Source organism: Apaloderma vittatum, unplaced genomic scaffold, assembly GCF_000703405.1.
Source record: "Apaloderma vittatum isolate BGI_N311 unplaced genomic scaffold, ASM70340v1 scaffold18030, whole genome shotgun sequence".
NCBI classification, from domain to species: Eukaryota; Metazoa; Chordata; class Aves; order Trogoniformes; family Trogonidae; genus Apaloderma; species Apaloderma vittatum.
This window is the reverse complement of record NW_009695201.1, coordinates 305-18,979: the sequence shown is the minus strand read 5'-3', so window position 1 is coordinate 18,979 and position 18,675 is coordinate 305. Positions and strand designations below refer to the sequence as shown.

Here is an 18,675-nt window from a genome sequence, read left to right as displayed (position 1 = left end):
AAAGCTGTACTGCTGAATCTTTGAGGGCTTACAAAATCAGAGTTCAAGTTGCTCCATGGAAATGAGTGGCAAAACTTGTATCATAGGGGAGAGTGATATTTTAACCTTATCCTTGAATTTCTGGACTACAGTTTTTGTCTTCCATTCTTCAAATATGAAAAGGAATATATGCTGAGGGCAATGAGGAGTTAAGGACCTTTTCTGGGAAAAAATATATCAAATAAACACTTCTGATATGCTGCCAAACTTTAATTCCATTTCTAAAACAAAGGCTGTGGCTCTGCCTTGCATCACAGTTGCCTTCTGTTCCCTCTAAAGTTGCTAGTTCTCATGTAGGATGGAAGAATGACTATGTCTAATTTAATTGCTGTTACTGTAGTAACTACAAACCATTACCAAATACTCCTACTAAAAATACAGATATTGCTGCCAACGGTTTTTTTTTTTTTTTTTTTTTTGGTGGATTATGACTTGTAGTATCTGTAAAAGCTAAAAGCAAAGCAAAGTTTCCCTGAATTGAGTGCCAAGACAAAACAAACAGCATTGCTGGTAAGTAAGAGAGAGGCTCCACAGTTGTAGCTTAAGAGCTGCACAAACATGCTGTGTTTGGTGAACCACTCTTTATTTTTGCGGTCTACAAAACTACATTCAGAACACAGCATAATTAAAACAAGGACAGAATTCATGAATTCATGAAGCATTTACTATGTAAGCCAAAGAAAAGATAAATTATATGCCTGAAATGTTTCACTGAGCCATGATTCATACAAACAAAAGTGCTGGCAGTAATACATTCTTTTGATATGTTTTTCTGATGACTGAACTGAAACTACAGTATAACTATTTAAGGTGTTTATTACTCCCAAATTTGGCTCCTCAGAAAAATGAATTGAACATTTACATAGTATCTGTTAACTTCTAATACTGACTTCTGTTATTTCTGGAATTTTCTTTCATTATTTGCCTCCAGGGCTTCACACAGTCTATTGTGCACTGAGCTGCTACAGAGACTTTTGCAGTTATTCGACTATGGCTCTGAAAATATGATACTGTAGGACTCCACATTATCTCTCCCTGATTTATATGTTGATGGCCTGAGTCTGTGCTCCTTCCTACAGTCGTATTCCCACAGAAGCACAAGATGTATCACAGCATCCATCAAAGTCCAGATTTGAGTTGTGTCTCGGTAGCTGCTGGCAGCCTTGGCTTGGATCTCCTGGAGTAGGGTTCCTCCTGCAGCAGGGGGTCATTTGTGCTCTGTGGGTTGGAGTTCAGGAATTTTTGGATGCTGCCATGCCTCAAGCTCTGCACAGCCTGCAGGACAAAGTGTGGCTGTACCAGGGAGATAGTCTGGAACAGTTCGTGCTGTCACCTCTGTAGTTGGCCCAGGCAACATCTGCTGCTGCAAACAGCTGTGTGCCACAGTGCTTAGATAAAAGATCTCTTCCTCCTTAAAGAGTACAGCCCAAGGCCAGAAGTTGGGTTTGTGCCTGTAAAAAATAGTCTGCTTATTTTTGTTTGCTAGTATCAAGTGCCTCAGTTAGGAAACTAGTTTTGTTTAGCAATACATCTTCTGCCTACTGTTTCTTTGGTCTCTTGCCTCGTGCCTTTTGTTGCCCCTCTAATCAGAGCCAGCATTTTTCATATGACCAGAGTTTTTTTGATGGCATCCCTGGAAGCAGGGCTGCTGAAGCATGTTTTGCATGGGACATATTGTTCTTGGAGCTGCTTTGGTCCATAACTGGCAGCTGGACAAAGTGGTGTGTTAGACCCTTGTAAGAAAATTCTAAATAGCCTGTTGAAGCCCTGTGAACTACTGTGCTGCATAAACTTGGGAAATGGTGGGTGGAGAATTAGACAGAAGCCTGTTCTTGCAAGTAAAACCTTGTGCATTTTAACTCCTTAAATGCTGCATGGAGACTTGCCATTTGATGCTCAAATCAGCCCTCTGAAGTTTCAAAATCTGTATGAATCTTTAGTCTACTTCTTCCTTCAGTGACCTACAGAAACGCCATGTCCTTAGCAAATCCTATACAAATATTGTGGGGGGGTTAATTGCCCAGTACTCAGAAAGGTTCTCAATAGTACAATTTTATTTTTAACTTTTCCTAGTAAAAACCATGCTGAACTACTATGTCTAATTGGCAGTTTAGGAAAAAAAACCTTGGTGTCACTTAGACCTCCAGGCAGCCTTTAAGGACAGTGATTGAAAGATGCTGTTTACTGGAGGCACCTGGACAGGTTTATCAGTTTTATTTCTTGTCCTGATTTTTCCTCTGGAGTAATCTGGGTATCTAATAGCCTAACAACTGCTTTTCTAGTCTCTATTTCCTAAGTGACCAGATGTGTTCTGCTCTCTAACTAGTTGGAGATGACAACATCTGCTGAAGAATTATGGCACTGTTATGTTTGTCCCTTCAACAATGTCTCAACTTCCCTGTCAAAGTCGAGGCCACCATCGTACGAGACACAATTTACTTTAATAATACTTGACAGATCTAACCCTGCACTTGCAATATAGACAGACAGAAGGGAGGAGGGTTATTGGTAACAGGCTCAGGCATTACTAGCCAGATGTAGTACTCTTAAACTTTAAAAAAAATAAACGAATAAATGCTGAATGGGACAAGAGGACTTGTCTCAAGTTGTTCTCCTCTGTACAACGTTTCTGTTGGCTTTACCTGTGCAAGCTCAAGGCAAAAATGGCCACGATGGCAGGCAAATTGAACATAAAAGGGCAGCAAGCTCTCCAAAACTGTTCCAAGAAGGTTTTTTTTCTAAAACCAGATCCTTGTTTAGGTGTCTAAACAGAAACTGAGTAACTTAGAATTACATACTTGTAAGTGCTTGAACACTGGAAAACTATTCTGGGACTCTGGGAACTGTAATTCCAGGAAGAGAGGAGGCAGCTCCATCTGGCTTGGAAGAATTACTTTGGGTTGTTGCTTTTTTTCCTTCTATTAATCATGTTTGTGTTTGCTAGATAAAAATTATTTCTGGAATTGCAGAATCCAGAATATCAGAAGCAATCTTTTTGTGATACAAGCAGATACGGAGCTGTTAAAGGCCAAAATCTCGGCACTTCTTCCTAATCAGAAGTTCAGCCTTGAGAAGGGAAGAGCAGTGTTGTTTGGGATTCCGTGTGCAACTTTACTTGTGTTTGTTATACTTGGTGGCTGAGAACAATGTTCCTCCAACCAACGGCAAATGCTGAATATATTAGAAAAGGGGGGAAAGAGATATATAAATGCTCAGTTGTTCTGAATATGTAGGCTGCAGAAGTATGGTTGGAATTAGGGTTGTGACTCTGAGCAACATAATGCAAGTGACAAATGTAACTTTGGCATTCCACTGGAAATTAAGCAAGCTAGGACTGAGGAAACTCTGCCCCCCCCTTTTTTAGGAGATAGATGACTGCAACCAAAAAGACCTTCGGCAGGAGTCGGCAGGTGTCAACGGTCTCACTGCTGAACAACCTGAAAAGGCAGAGGTAAAACAAGACAACTCCCAGCCAGGTGCTGCAGCAGATAACTCCATCATGAGTTTCCTTAAAACACTGGTAAGCTTTTGCCTTTCCTTGTCATCTCTAGGCTGTGCTTTAGATTGCTTATAAAAATCCCATGTTGAGCTAAATGCAACATGTCCACTGTCACGGGCACTGAGAATTAATGAAGCCAAACAGATGCCTTAAAGAATGACTTGGGAGTGATGGAGAGATGTGTAGGTACCGTGCCGTTATGAGCAAATGATGATGACCTACTCTGGAAACTTCCTTTTCTGCATAGATGCTTGCAGGCCCTCAGGTATTTAGCTGTCTTAAGGATTTTTTGGCATGATGAGAGTTTATTTTGTAATATCTCTAAAAGTTCGGTTTTTTGTGGATTAATTGGGTGTATAAGCTTGAATAATGTATCTTTGGTCCTGATATTTTTAATTTTAGCCATTGGCTTCAGGTTGTTCTTGAGAAATATTTGTATAACAAATTTTCCCACATGGGGACGAAAGCAATATTTGTACTTCTTTTACCTTTGTGCTAGAAAAAAAAAATGCTAGTTTCAAACATATGATCTTTCAGCTGTTTTGAAAGACTGAGCTGGGTGTGATTGATTGTTTTTCTCTAATACGTTTAAGGTGTCCCCAAGCAAAGCTGAAGCCAAAAGTGATTCAGAAGACAAGGTAGGCAGATTCCTCATTCTGTTAGTGGTTGCTAGATTGTTTTGACATGGGTATTTCATTTTCATTGCTTTGCTTTTTCCTCGACTGATGATATTTCAAATAGCAATTTCAAATTTATTCAGAGGAAAGATACTATGAAGGAAGATGAGAATAAACAGTGCAATTCTTCATACCGTAGGTTGCAATCAAGATCTGAACTGTAGCATTTTCAGCAAGGTTGATGATGACCTGGTAATGCTTTTGATTGTTACTTGGACTTGTCCTTGATCTAAAACTGTGGGTCCCTGCAGAGAAATCCTCCTGAGTCAACCAAAAACTCCATTTGCGGGTAGACTTGTGCCAAGCTTCTCTTTTTGCACTTCCAGTTGTGCGTATGCATGCCTCCTTTATCTCTCTTTGGAGCTGCCATTATTATGGCTTTCATTTGCTTCTAGAGATATTGAAAATATCAGATTGATCCAGCGTATTTAACAAACTTGTGGAAAAAACAAAACTGTAAAAGTTGTAAGTTGAAAACAATCTTCTAGAAGCGAAAAACGTAGATGTCTAAAGATGTCTCTTTTCCCCTTTTCTCCTGTGTCAAAGCTTACAATAGTTTCAACAGAAGCAGAAGTGAGATAATTTGTATTAAACTGCCTTCTATCTTCTAGTATTTCAATGGCTTACAGGCATATCACTGTCTACATAACTGGGAACTTCCAGACAAAATGTCCTTACACATTGTTATGACTATAATAACTGAAGTTTTTGCTTGCAATGCCTGTGATAAAATTTAATTAACACATAAAGAATAAAGCTCTAAAAAGGAAACAGTCTTTCCATGTCACTGTTAGGTAGCCAAAATCACATCAACATTTTTGGTTTTTATCCTCTTTTTTTTTCCTTTTTGTCATATATATATATGTATATGTATACACACACACACACATATATATACACACACATAGTCTGGTACTAAAATTATTATATCAGTCTTTCCAGAAAGCTTGGCGAGTACATGCAGTATACACATAGCTTCCTAGCTATAGCTCAGTAATTCTGGAAATCGTCAACCAGGGCTAGACAGATATCCACAACAGGTAGTTACCAAACTGCATTTTTTCAGTGAGACTTGTAGCTCTTTCAACAACTTCTGAAAAATCCAGTTGTTCAGTCCCGTTTACATACCTGACTTTATAGCGTGCACCCATGTGCTTCTATAACAGGTGACTACTGGTGTGGGCGTACTGTAATTCGGAAACAAATATGCTGTTTGCGTTTGGTTTGCTATCACGCCTGTGAGGGTAAACAAATCCAGATAACTAGCAGGATATGCCAGCTCTTTATAAAGAGGTTAAATGGGAGTTGGTTTTTAATGCAAAATTCCTTTATGTTCACTGTCTTCCTGATACAAATAATGACATTTCCACTGTATTAAAGTGGAATGCTGAAAAGGTTAATTTATCAATTGTCACAGAGAAAAAGCTGCAGACTTTTCAGCTGCTACGTGTAATAAAATAATGGTAGTTGTGGTTTTTTTTACCCGAGAAACCAATTCTGTCTTCATGGTAAGGTTATGTTCCTTGGTGAGGCTTTCCCCTTAGTACAGTTTAACCCTCTCCTGAGCACTGAGAGGCTTCTGAATGGGCCCCCTGAGTCCTGCTCCTGCTTTCATTCTGGCTGCTCCCTTTGCAGGCAGGAGCCGGGTTTTACGGCACCCGGGCTGGTGCATTCCCAGAGTCTCAGCAGAGCTCTCCCTTGGCTGAGACGACAGACAAGCTCTCTAATAAATCTCAGGAACAGCCAGAGCCCACTCCAGCTCTGCAGAGCCCAGCAGAGGTGTGCACAAGCTGTCACCAGCGATGCCACGGGCTTTCATCAGCTCACTGGAGACACGTACGCTTTCAGCAGCCCAGGCACACCCTTAGCAATGGTCATTTCATCCGTGTAAACACAGGAGTTTGATATGACCTGAGTCACACGTCCTTGGATTATTTGATCCTCTGCATGTTTACGCTAACCAACGTAGGGTTTGGGTCAGATCTGCCCCAGACCACCCCTGTGTGACCCTTCTGTAGCAGATCCTGACTTGTTCCTGCACCACTGAACTTTTGGGAATGCAGAGAACGGCACAGGGCACCGCAGCAAAGAATGGTCAGTACAAAGAGCTTGTAGGAAGCAGGTAACTGCACGGAATGCAGCAGCCTTGAGACCAAGATCTCAACTTCACATAGTCACACGTGTTACATTCTGTACTCTGGACTTTTCCTCCTACCCTATGAGTTGTGGTCAGCTTGGTATCTCACCTTGTGAATACTGTAGGCTGATTGTTTCTGAGGAGTTTGGGTCTCTTTATGCTTCTGTAGTTCCTGGAACTCATTTTGAAGCTTGTCATTGGTTGGAAGATTTTATTTTTGCCTTGTTCAAGTCTAAAAGGAAACAGAAAGAAGCTTGCAAAGGGACAAGCTAATTACTCAAAGGATGAATACTTCAGTCATTTGTCATTGAAATACAATTTTTAAGCTTTATATTTCTTCACTATAGATTGGCCTGATTCTTAATTAAGTCAGGCAATAAATTGAGCAGAATGAAATTCAGGATACTGGCAAGTAGTAAGTAAAAAATATTATGTTATTTTTGTACTAGATTATCAAAGGGATCTTACTGTCTTTTTATTTTTAACTTAGTGCCCCTCCTCCTTTTTTATTACTGAAAAGATGAAAATAGTGGAGAAGGAAGGGAAAAAAATCCCTATTTTTCATAACATGAAAACTTAACCTTTTTTTCCTGCACTGATAAATTCAGAGGGTTGTGTCGAAGACTGTACAGGGGGAAGGGACGACAGCAATAGTGACTTGAAAAGTAAAGTTTTGAGGAAGTACTGCAACTAAGACTTTTAAAAAAAAATTCCAACGCTATGAAAAGTTAAATGGAACATTTTAGCAAATGTTACTCAAGTTTTTCCAAGACTCCTAGAAAAGGCATGTATTTGAACAGTCCCACCTCTACTCTATGCAGCGTAGTTTAGCCTGCACTGAGCTGCAAGTAGTCCCCCACTACTTTCTAAAAATAGCCTGATACTGTTTTTTCCCATACAGACATCTATCAATGGTTCTTTATTTTATAACCCTTTTCAGTGGATTTTTCAATATGTTGCCTAGCTTTTTAGAGATCCGGTCTCTAACATCAGTCGATGATGATTCCCAAAACAAGTGTCTCCTACAGATATTTAGAATGAAGCAGTGCTCATTCAACACTTTTTAGTATCAGTCTATCATTAGTATTTTCCTTATGCTTGAATTTCTAATTCCATGAACACTAGAGCAAACTTGAAATATTTTATGTATGCTCATGAATATTCATCCTGCCCCTTTCCTAAATAATGCCTTATGCAAAACATTTTAAAGTGCTGATAATACTGCAATAAAAATACTGAAGATATTTTCAAAGACGTTTATATTTGCCTATCTTAAAATTATATATCCTAAAATCATTTGGTTATGCATGAATTTAAAATACAGCAGTCTCTGTCTGTGGGATTTGGGTCTCAACGAAAATTTTAGGGGGCAAATTGTGGCTTAATTCTGAGCCAACAATTGGATTGCCTTAGCTTTCATACTTATTTCACTGCTCACATGAAAGAAAGTCTGAGGAGAACTGAGTAATGACCCAGAAGAAAACATAAGTTGTTGTGCAGGGCACAAAAGGGAATGTTTGTTTCTAATACTAGATGTTTGAGTGTTTGAATGTCTTTCCTGAACCAAATAAGAACTTTGCAGTAAGTACTCAACTTCACATGTTGTACAAAAGGGATCAAAAGCGGAAAAAGGCCATGGTGGGCAGCCTGCTCCGAAAACAACGGCAGAATCCCAAACGAAAGGAGCCAAGAAAAAGAAGGCAGAGAGTCCCAAGCTAGGACACAGTACATTTAGTAAACTCTTTAGGCACAAGGTCTGTATGAAACTCTAGCATGAGCAGAACCCTGAGCAGTAACAGATGGCTCCTGTCAGAGAGCAAAGTTATTTAATTGGTAACTGAAATTAGCATCTGGGCAGTGCTCTCAAAACTGCTGGCGTGAGCATTTCTGTGCCCAGCGCCATGAAAATGATCTTCATGTACAACATTTCTCTCTTATACCATCTGTGAATTCAGGATTCTGAAACTATTCCTCTAACCTCCACTGCTACGTGCTTCCCAGTTACGCTCACTAATGCTGACTAAACCTCCCCAGCCACCTAAAATGAAAAAAAAAAGAAAAGATACTGAGAAACAATGAATTATGAGGATGTGAAAAGTACCTGCAATTGTAGGGCAGGTTTAAGAGCTCAAGCCAACTGTACGTAAGGCTTTATGACCCACATTGCCTTAATATGCACTGTCATGTGGTTAAAATTGCTGATTTGGTGAACTGAGGCATCTAATACAGCACAGAGAAGGTTTGAGCATGGAATTTTCTTCAGAAATAGTTAATTTTCACTGAAAACACGAAAAGTAGTTGATGATTGAAATCTAAGTTTTCTTTGGAGGGGAAAAGTCTGGTTTTCAACAATACTTTGAAGTTGCTCAAAATGCACACCTTTTTATGCAAATTTTTGTTTCAGGGGGCATTAACTTTTGTTATAAAAAAATGTTGGAAACTTTTGGTCTGAGCTCCATATCTGGGCATTTCTGCATTCTCTGAAGATAATCTGTCATGATGTTCTGTGGCAGGCAAGCAGAGAATTGTAGCTTTTTAGCCCAAAGAATGCAGCAGAGACCCCTATGCTGGGGGAGGAAAGTAATTAATGTTTAATGCTCACTCAAAACACCCACATGGAATTTCTGGTGAGTAGGGGGCTTTATAGTCAAGGGCACAAAGCAAAGGGAGTTCTTTAGCATTTCTTCAAAATAAAAATGTTCTTTCCACTGTCTCATTTTGGAGACAAAAATGTCATCTGCCTACTACTGAAGGAATAATAATCTTCCCAATGGTTTTAAGTCTACAGTTTTTGCCAACAGCTTAAAGTTAGGATCTCGTCTTGAATATACTACATTGATAGTTAATAATTTTGATATTTAATACGATTAAGTTATAAATTGTTCATAATGAATTAGGCCTTCCTGGTAAAAAAAATGTATCTGGCTAGCATTTTTTAAGGGCTATTTGATAGACTTTTAAAGACTTGGTCTGGAATGAAAGCAGTTATCTTGAAGGAATACAACACTTTACACCAATAAAATCTGTCTTTTAAAATGTCATTACTTTTTATGTAGGTTTTGTTTGTTTGTTTCTAAGTTTATTGCATACAAAATACAGAAGCAATAACTGAGGTATAATTTATGACATTTTAAGAATAGAGGAGATGATGATGGACTAAAATATGCCAACAGTTTGCTTGTAAGGCTGATTGAAAGTGGAACTTCAAATCAGAGCACTGATGTGACAAGCAAGCCTGAAGTTATCACCTCTAGTTAAAAATAAAATAGTTTTGTTTCTCTCTTTTCACTTGAAATGCCTTAGCATGATATATCAACCAGATGAATAGGTAATGAAATCCTTTATTTGAAATCATCAATTTAATATATGTTCATATTTATTTCTGAGCACTTCTTTTTCTCCTCCGCAAGTTCTTTCACTGCAGGTCTTCAAAAAATCTGCTTCTCTGTACCTTAGTGAAGAATAGATTGACTATTAGGTTAACAGAAACATTGTTTTTCAGTGTTTTGTGTCTACCTGAATACTAACATTACCCAAACTTGTGAATGCTTTTTTCCCAATAGCAGCCCGCGTTTAAATAAAGATCTATAACATAAGCTGATGCAATGTGATTTGGCCATTTGATCTCACAGACTGAGTCTGGATGGCATTTGACAGTGGGGTCCCTATCTGGTCTTTTATTCCTATCACATGTATTTGCCTGGCAGCGCATGCCAGTTATGTAGAATAACTATACTGATTGATGAATTTTTTACTTGAAACAGAAAAGTTAATCCCGTATTTTCAGCGTTAGTATTGAAGCCACCTTGTGGCACTACACCATTTCTTACCACTTGCTCTGGACCTTGTTCATGAGAGCTAACCACAAAAAGACATTCTTGGCTCCTGCAGAATAACTCACCTATTCTTTCAAGAAATACCCAAAGCATGTGGCAGGCTGCCTAAACCCAGGGGTGCTGGGCTCACAGTTACTTGAGTTTTTGGCTTGCTGCTCTTCAGCAAACCACTGCTGTTCTGTGCCCTTTCACTTCCAGGCAGTCATCTGCCTGTCTCGTATCCCAGAAAGCAGAATTTCCCACTTTGAAGGTGATGGCAGCACATCCCGGTCTGGTGTGTAAATCCACCTGCGGAAAAGATCCAGCTCTGGCTTGTACGTGTGCACTGAAAGCCACACATGCAGCCCCAGTCCAGAAAAATCTCTGCCAATATTTTAAACCCTGAAGAAAATGGGAATCCATATGTAAATACACATATTTTTAAGAGCAAGTTGAGGACTGCAAGTGCAGCAGCATGAGCGCAAAGCAATTCTACTCAAGGCTGCAGTGCTGCTGCAGGTAGAAGGCTGAGAGCTGACGCTCCCTCCAGGCAGCCTCGCCTCTGCCAGGGATCAGTTTCCATGGTGCGGGAGCCAGGACTTTTCACAAACATTCACTAAAAATAAAAATAATTTGTGACACAGACAATTCCTGAACTGTGTGAGCGCTGACATTGCCAGAGACAGACTTGTCTTTGTGTTTTGTTTCCCTTCAGGCTGCGAAAGAGACCCAACAGACAACTAATACCAAAGTGAGTAGGATGATTTGAGTTATCTGTGTGAATAATGCCGTCAGAGGGTAATTATTCTCACTGTCATTTTCAATCTCAACGACAGTTTTAATTTCTTTATCAATTAATCATCTCTATTACAAAGGGTGGGTTGCTTTGGAACTCTTTTCCTCTGTTCGAGACATTAGTTCATTGGAAAGGACAGGATGCAGCTCGTGGGCTGCACCTTGTTGCCTGGCATGTTCCGTGCAGTGGGGGTCCGCCACGCACCTGCACCAGGTGCTGCCTGAGCATGCAGCGAGTATCTTGTCCGTCACATGTTTCCAATAACCTACGTGTTCATGTTTTGTTCTAGAGCACCGAACAGCAGCCTGTTACTGCTGTAAAATCAGACAAAAATGTCCCTTCCTCTCAAGAGCCGCAGACCACTAAGCAGAGTACAAAAGCCCCTGAGCCTGCAGCCCAGCAGCAGCAGGTGGTGGCCACTGAAGTCCCCAGAGAGGTGACCAAGGAGAAAGCATCCTCCACCCCTATGCCACTGAGCAAGCTCTTCTGGAAAAAGGTATGTCTGGATTTTGGAGCTGGTCCATCCCAGCTCTGTCTTCACACAGCACGCAGAGCTATCGCCAGGCACAAAGTTACAGTAAAGCAGTGAAATCTGCAAATCTGAGCATATCCCCTGTGCTAAATGCGTGAGGGACATAAACAAGGTACATGTGCACACAAATGCATACGTGAGCTTGGGCAGTCATGTAGGCACATGGCTAATAACGGCAGTTAGACTCCTGCAGAGAATCTTATAAACCATAGTCCTTTAAACCTGTCTGTAGTATTTATATTTTTAATAACGTTATGGAAGAAGGAATGTTATTGTCTGTCAATTTAACATACTTGTTAAAAATCCCACAGAGATTATAGCTTTCTTTACAAAATTATATCATTAACAGAGATATTGCTATTAAAAAAAAACACATTTAATTTTTATGAGAACTGTTTGCTTCTAAATGTCTGAAAACCTGAAATCTGATGGTTCTTACTCAGCAAAAAAAAGTTTCATACCAGAGCAGATCAGTCTTTAAGTGTGGGGACTGAGGTCAATTGCTTAGGAAGACACATTTTTCCGCAGACTAAATAATGATTTAACTAAAATTTAGACTAACTTTGAAAACACAGTTGCTGTTTCCATAGTCTTTAGGGATTTATCAGCTGAAGGCTAATTCTTTTCTTGCTTCATTTAAGAGATGAGCTGTATTAAACGTCACTGAATCACTGCATGTTGAATATGTGCTTTCCTGGGCTTCTGTTCAAGTTCAAATCCCAGAGATGAACTGCTTCCAAACACAGATGCTGGGTGACTAGTCCTGCAGTTTCTTTAGTTGTATTTTCCCTACTGAGCAGTGATACGGGAGATACAGTTTGGGTATGCTAGTTACTTTTTCTTTTTTTAATTAAGATGTTTAGATATTTACAGAGTAAACATGCCTAAAAACAATCTAGGCTTGAAACATTTGTTACCTGGGACTTACTTTCCTGTGAAACTGGGTGAATCAGGTACTTAGAATGAGGAGAAAGTTGTGAAGAAGGAGAGGAAGGTTTTTTATATAGCTAATATTGCTACTGAAACCTCCTCTGAGTAGTCTGGCTTTTTGAAAACAGATGGGAGGCAGGATGTATGCTGAACATCAGGATGAAATAAGAAAAAGAGAGGCCTTTTGGCAGTTGGTTGTATGCAGTTTCAGTGTAAAATTGAGAGTCACAAATCTCTTCTGAAGTTCAGTAATTTCATAATGAAGTAATAAGGACTTTTCTGTTTCAAAAAGTATGTAAGTAGGGGATATTTTCTTGCAGAAAAATAGTGAAAACTACTCCTGTGGAGAAGAAATTGGTGATGATGGATGGTTGGTTGGTTGGTTTTTGGTTTTGGGGTTTTTTCTTAAACATTAAGATTTTGGCAAGATTTCAAAACCTATTTTGAAAGAGTAACCCAAACTAATGTAGTTACAGATATTTTATTTCTCTGTATAATGTAGGTTCTGCCTACAGTGAACATTAGCTCCCCATACCTGATATTATAGCTAAGATAAACTGGGGCTACCTACCTACCCCATGTTTTCTTAACCTTTTAACAATCTTCATGTGAAGTCCTGGGATCTCAAACATCTCAGGGATATAAACTTTGTATCAGTTATTCTTCATTTCTGTTCATGATGCTGGTTTTAATTTACCCTACATCATCGTCATCTGCTTTCTCAGCGAATGGAAAGTGTAGAGAACTCCCTGTAGCTCTGAGCAGGCTTTGGTTGCTACCAAAAATATTAAGGGCTAGTTATATTATTTATGCAAATGCACGGAACTACAATAGTTTGTGAAATCTGAATGTTGTGAAATGAGCCCAGTTCTGCTTACCTAGAACTTCTTGGGCCTGGAATTGTGCTGAGACCAAATGTTTTTGCAAGTTTTTTTGAGTAAATTTCTGCAGTAGAGAACTGAATTTGGTCCTAAGAATTAAAAAAAAATCTGCGTGCTTGAGCATTAAATTCTTACCTATAAGCTAATGTTGCTTTGCTGGATTTTCTTGACATACAATCATATTACATTTCCATTGATGAAAGACGCTGTTGACTCAGTCAGCTTGAAGCTAAAAAAAAATGAGGATAGATAAAAAAAAAAAAAGTCCTTAAACTACAGGCTGGCCACAAATTCAGCTTGGTTTGAAGATTCTGTCAGGGTTTTTTTCTGCAGTGATTTTATCTTTCTCTCTGCCATACTTAATGCAATGCCCTTTTGCTAGGATGAAGAATCGAAGCTGGCAACTGCTTTAAATAGGTGTATAATTCAGAGTCATGCATAGCTTTTCTTTTGAAGTAACAAATAGCAACCACAACACTCAATGGATCCAGGATTCAGATCCAGCATCTCTCTTTCCAGGCAGTCTCTTAAATATCTATCTTCTGATGAGCTTTCACTTCAAAGTAAAGCTAATGAAGTGCCTGTCAGCACATGGCAGCTAATGCTGCCGCTCTGACTACAGACAAATAAATATGTAAGAGAAAAAAAATATCCTTATTCAACTCCTCAGATGGAAGCCACTTTGTATTCGCCCCATTTCATGATCAGTCTGCACAAGAATTCTCATAACTGTTACTCAAATGTTTACCATGCTACCATTTTTTTTTCAAATACTAAAGCATATTAATAGAAAATTACAGTTAGTAATTTCACATATTTGTGTTGGAAACTTGGTTTCAAGACCTTGTAGATATCTGATCCGGGCAGAGAAACATGATGCTTCATTTATATCTGATCAAAGCATGCCAGTAAATGATGGAGGAAAGTGACTGAGGAAGTATTATTTAGACTGCTCTGTGAATTATCTATAAAAGCAGATACATTTTGAAATCTAGAATTTTAAGCCATTGCAATTCTGTTGCCATGCAAACACAGAAAAATCATGCCCTTTTTACTGAGGGATATTTATGCACTGATAATACAAACAGCAAACTGGTTAGCTATTAAGTGAAGCAGAATAACACTTTTTATTGCTGAGCCTGCAACCATTCTCTGCCATAGGAAAGCAAAGATAAATATTTGGGTAGAGTGTGTGAGATAAATGTTAAAATCACCCAGGGCTTATCAAGTTCCCAAGTTTACTTGCTCCCATCCTGGAATATGCCACTTCTCAGGCAGAAGAGATGGAGAATCTGGTCGGTTTTTGCTGGGTAAATGGATGAGGGAGTGCAGAGGGTGACCAAAGCAACGGGCTTTTGGGGCCGCCTCACAATGTGCCTGCTGGCATCGCTGCCATCCTCACAGCAGGGAGGGGCCTTATTCTCCTCAACCCAGCGAAGAAAACCAGTAGGACTTGTGAGTCAGAACCACGCTCCTTGGCTCTTTACAGACCAGTGCGGTTTAACCACAAGCTGGCAGTGGTTAACACCAATTAGTTAATTGTCTGAGCTGCTACAGCTCAAGATCTGCTGATCAGCTGCAGGTCACAGGGGACTTCAGGGTGGAGATCCAGGAGCATGTTGATGGCTAAAGCTGAGCTGCCTTAACTGCAGCCACCTCTGTCACCTTTGTATTGGCACGAGAGGGTGGGACAATGGGTTAAAGTCTCTCCCACCTTCCCCGCTTCCAGCCTGTGAGGCTGCAAGCAGTGGAAACAGATCTCGAGCACAGCTGCTCATTTAAGTGGAAATTTGTCGCGCAAAAGGTTGCATTTTATATTGCTAAGATTAAAACTGCTTTGTAAAGAAGGTATGGCCCAGGAAAAAGAAGAACAGTTCCTTGCATCTACCGAAATGCAGTGGAGAGTGCCGGTTCAGACTTGCACAAGATCAAAGCTGGGGTATAGCATTTACCTCAGTTTTGAGGAAAGCTACAGCAAGCAAAAGGAAAATTCCTATCAAAGTTATCCAGGTCACAAACAAAGTTACACTCTCATAAGACAACAATTTGTATGGTCAGGAACCTAGATTAAAAAATGGTGTAGTAATAGTTCCCCAAAACAGTAGGAGCGTTTATAAGAACCAGAAGATTACTCAGAATAGACTCAAATTTCCACCACAAGTGTTTTAAGTAGGCATATTACTAGAAGAAAATTAGGGATACTATCATTTAAGAAATGGAAGAATGCTTCCCAAACATTGTAAAATAAGGAGCCTCGTAACATCCTCTTATGAAACATAACTAGCAAAGATAAAATATTATTTTGGCAAAGAAAACAAAGGTTTTTCTGTAATAGGAAGAACAAAGGATGGTGCTCATCTTCATTCGAACAACTGTATCTTGAAATAAACTTGGCAGAGTGCCTTTAAGAAAACAAAAATAAAATAACCCAACAGCACTTCTGTTTTTGTGGTTCGAAACAATAGCTTCTGACTGAGGTTGAATTTGTCTCAATTTGTGTTTAAGGAAACGAGGCAGAATTCGGACCCATGAATCCAGCAACTTCAGTGGATGCACTTTATAAGGAGTTAACTTCTGCAACAACTTTGTTATGCCTAGTTAAAGTAATTACACTGGATAACTAAGTTTAAGAAAAGAAAAAGAAAGTAAAATTAAGGTATCTTAAAACAGGATTGAAACTTTCCTAAAGCCTCCTATGGAATCCATCAAGATATGTATAAAAGGTCATTGATTGCTTTAAACAAATCAATCTCGCTGAACAGCTGACTATCACTTAGCTCTTTGCTTTATTTAAATAGACAGTGCTTTTCAGAGTTGGGCATTTTGCCCCAGGATGCATTTGTTATCAGTAGTGACACTAACGCCATTGCACAGACATAGCTGGAGAGACAAAACTCATTTGGGCTGCAGCTGTACCAGCGCAGCAGTAATGTGATCCCAAACTGTAATCTTTGAGTGATGAGCTCCCAGAAGCTAGGCTGCTGCTTTATTGAGCCACTGTTTCAACTCACACAATGAATCATTTCCTTCAAGCAAATAGATGGTGAATTGATTACATGTATGTGTGAATAGGCAGAAATATAGATTAAAATTATAATGGATTGATTATCTCCAAAATGTTCGTAAATATAAATTAAATCTATGATTCCATGGGGATGCAGGCTGTGCTGCAGCCATCTCAGGCAGCAGGAGACAAGGAATATTTATTTCCTCATCATTCTCTTCCCCTATGCCACCCCCAAAATATTCATTTGTTCCACAAAAGAGGAGTCAAGAACAAAGCAAAGTCCCTCATGCTGCTGTAGAAGTCCGAGGTGAGTCCCCATCTTGCATGTGGGGCCCCTTCAACTCAAAAAGCATGACAGAACTAAAAGGTATAATAATGAGAGAAAAATGCATAAGTATATTGAATAGTTTCTGTATAAAGAACTACATAAATTAGAAATATTTTTTTTTTGGCTCAGAAAGGAGTTGGCAGAAAGTAAGATGATAGCAGCATACAGAATGGCTACTGTAACATAAAAGGTGAACAGGAAAGATGAGTTGTTGCTCAAAATAAAAGCAGTAGAGTATCAAATAAAATTACCTGGTAACAAACAAAAAGTACTTTTCAAAAAATAAAATGCATACTTTAGCTGTAGAATTCTTTGCCACAGGATGCTGCTGGATGTCAGGAATTTATATAAGCTAAGGAAATATTCAGGTGAATTTCTATGGAGAAAAAATCCATCAAGAGCTATTAATTCAAGGATACTATATGGGAATCACCAAGTTGACAACTGGAAAAGTATATGAGGGCAGAGGTACTGTAAGCTGCTGCTGGAGGAGACATCAGGTTTCTGTCACTCTTGAAGTCAAGATCTGGGTCTGGGCTGAACCGTTGGTATTTTAAATTGTTCTCATGTTATGTGGCTAAAATTAATTAGGTCAAAATAACTATGGTTATGAATTACATGAGTTCCTATACATACATGTAAAAATTTTGAAATACCATTTTGAGATTACAGCAGTTCTTTCCTAGAGTAACCATAGTAAACAATTCAGCTGTAACTGTGCTCTATTTTTAAGGAGTAGCATTTGTTGAAATACCAGTACCAAAGGTAACTGTGCCCATTTGATTTAGTAGTGGAGGCTGAGGGTGTAACTTATCCTGCCTTTACAATGTTCTGCACCTTTCTGCAATAGGCTGCAAAATGATAAAGCACTTACTCCAGGTTAAATTACCTGGTTATTAGCATAATAGCTTCTTTTTATGGCAGAAAGGAAGATGATTCTTTATACAGTTACCGTGGGATGGGAATTAATTAGTGGTTCTTGAGGGCACAGAAGAATGTTGTTTACTAGGGCATTTATAAAAGGCAGAACAGTCAGCCGAGGAGATGCCTGTTCCACCTCCTGCCCAGCTGTGCCTCCGCTTCATGTAGTCTGCTCTCCACAGGTCTTGTTCGGTAAAACCCACTGAGCATTCCCAGGATAGCCGTGAGAAAGCTGTGGAATGAGACATGCAGGACATTCATCAATAAATCTTACGGGGGTCCATATTTCAGAGGAATTTACAAACCACATCCCTCTGGTTGAAGAGCTATTGCAATAGAAGGAACTTTCCAGGCGTTCACAAAAGCTCAGTGGGACCCCAAATCCTTTTATAAAGGCAATGGTGCCGCATACCCAGCAGCTTTTCTTGAGCTCAGATGAGGGTCAACACGATCAAAGAGGGTAACTGTGACCCATGGGGTGAAGTGAAGTAATGGATGAGCTACTTTACTACCTTGTACCTCAAGAAGTCATTTATATCTTTGCAACTGGGAAGAGGAGCTTGTGCTGTGCACATGACCAGCCTGAGAATGCTCTGCCTGGGACATTGCACTAAGAAGGGTCCTGAACAGAGTTTTAACAATTAATGAAGTCCATGGAGTGCTTTCATTACTTAATCCTGTTGTTTCTTCTGTGTGCAGGTCTCCTGGGTACGGTCTTTCTCATTTTTACTGGTTTTACCTGAGTGTCATCTACTCATGGCACGTTTCGGTTTTCTTTTTAAATCATAATCAAATATAAACTGTTGCATCTGGGAACTGGTAGCGTAATTCAAGAAAGGCTATTTCTTAAGTTTAAACCAGTGCTTAAAATCCCACTGCTTTTTTTGAATTGGGATGAATCCAATTCCTGAGGAAACGTTACAGACAAAATGGCACTAAGAACGCATTCACACTGTGGTTGTTCACGACGTACCAACTTACTGTAATGCTGAAGCAGTTCCATTGTAGGCTCTTTAAGAAAATTAAAAAAAAAAGAAAAACAAACACTCAAGCCTCATTGATTAAGTTTATGTGTTTTTTTCCACTTTCTTAATGCTTGCCCAAAATAACCCC

General features: G+C 39.4%; 1 protein-coding gene across 1 annotated transcript in view; it reads left to right on the top strand.

Moving 5' to 3' along the window:
- Positions 1 to 18,675, top strand: part of BCAS1 (breast carcinoma amplified sequence 1) — a gene marked incomplete at its 3' end in the record, with an annotated part of 32,760 nt that overhangs the window by 13,893 nt on the left and 192 nt on the right. Inside the window, exons 4-8 of the mRNA XM_009870526.1 lie at positions 3,404 to 3,559; positions 4,132 to 4,176; positions 7,966 to 8,106; positions 10,883 to 10,918; positions 11,253 to 11,481. Coding sequence (XP_009868828.1) covers positions 3,404 to 3,559; positions 4,132 to 4,176; positions 7,966 to 8,106; positions 10,883 to 10,918; positions 11,253 to 11,481 — 607 coding nt within the window. The remainder of the gene's footprint in view (positions 1 to 3,403; positions 3,560 to 4,131; positions 4,177 to 7,965; positions 8,107 to 10,882; positions 10,919 to 11,252; positions 11,482 to 18,675) is intronic.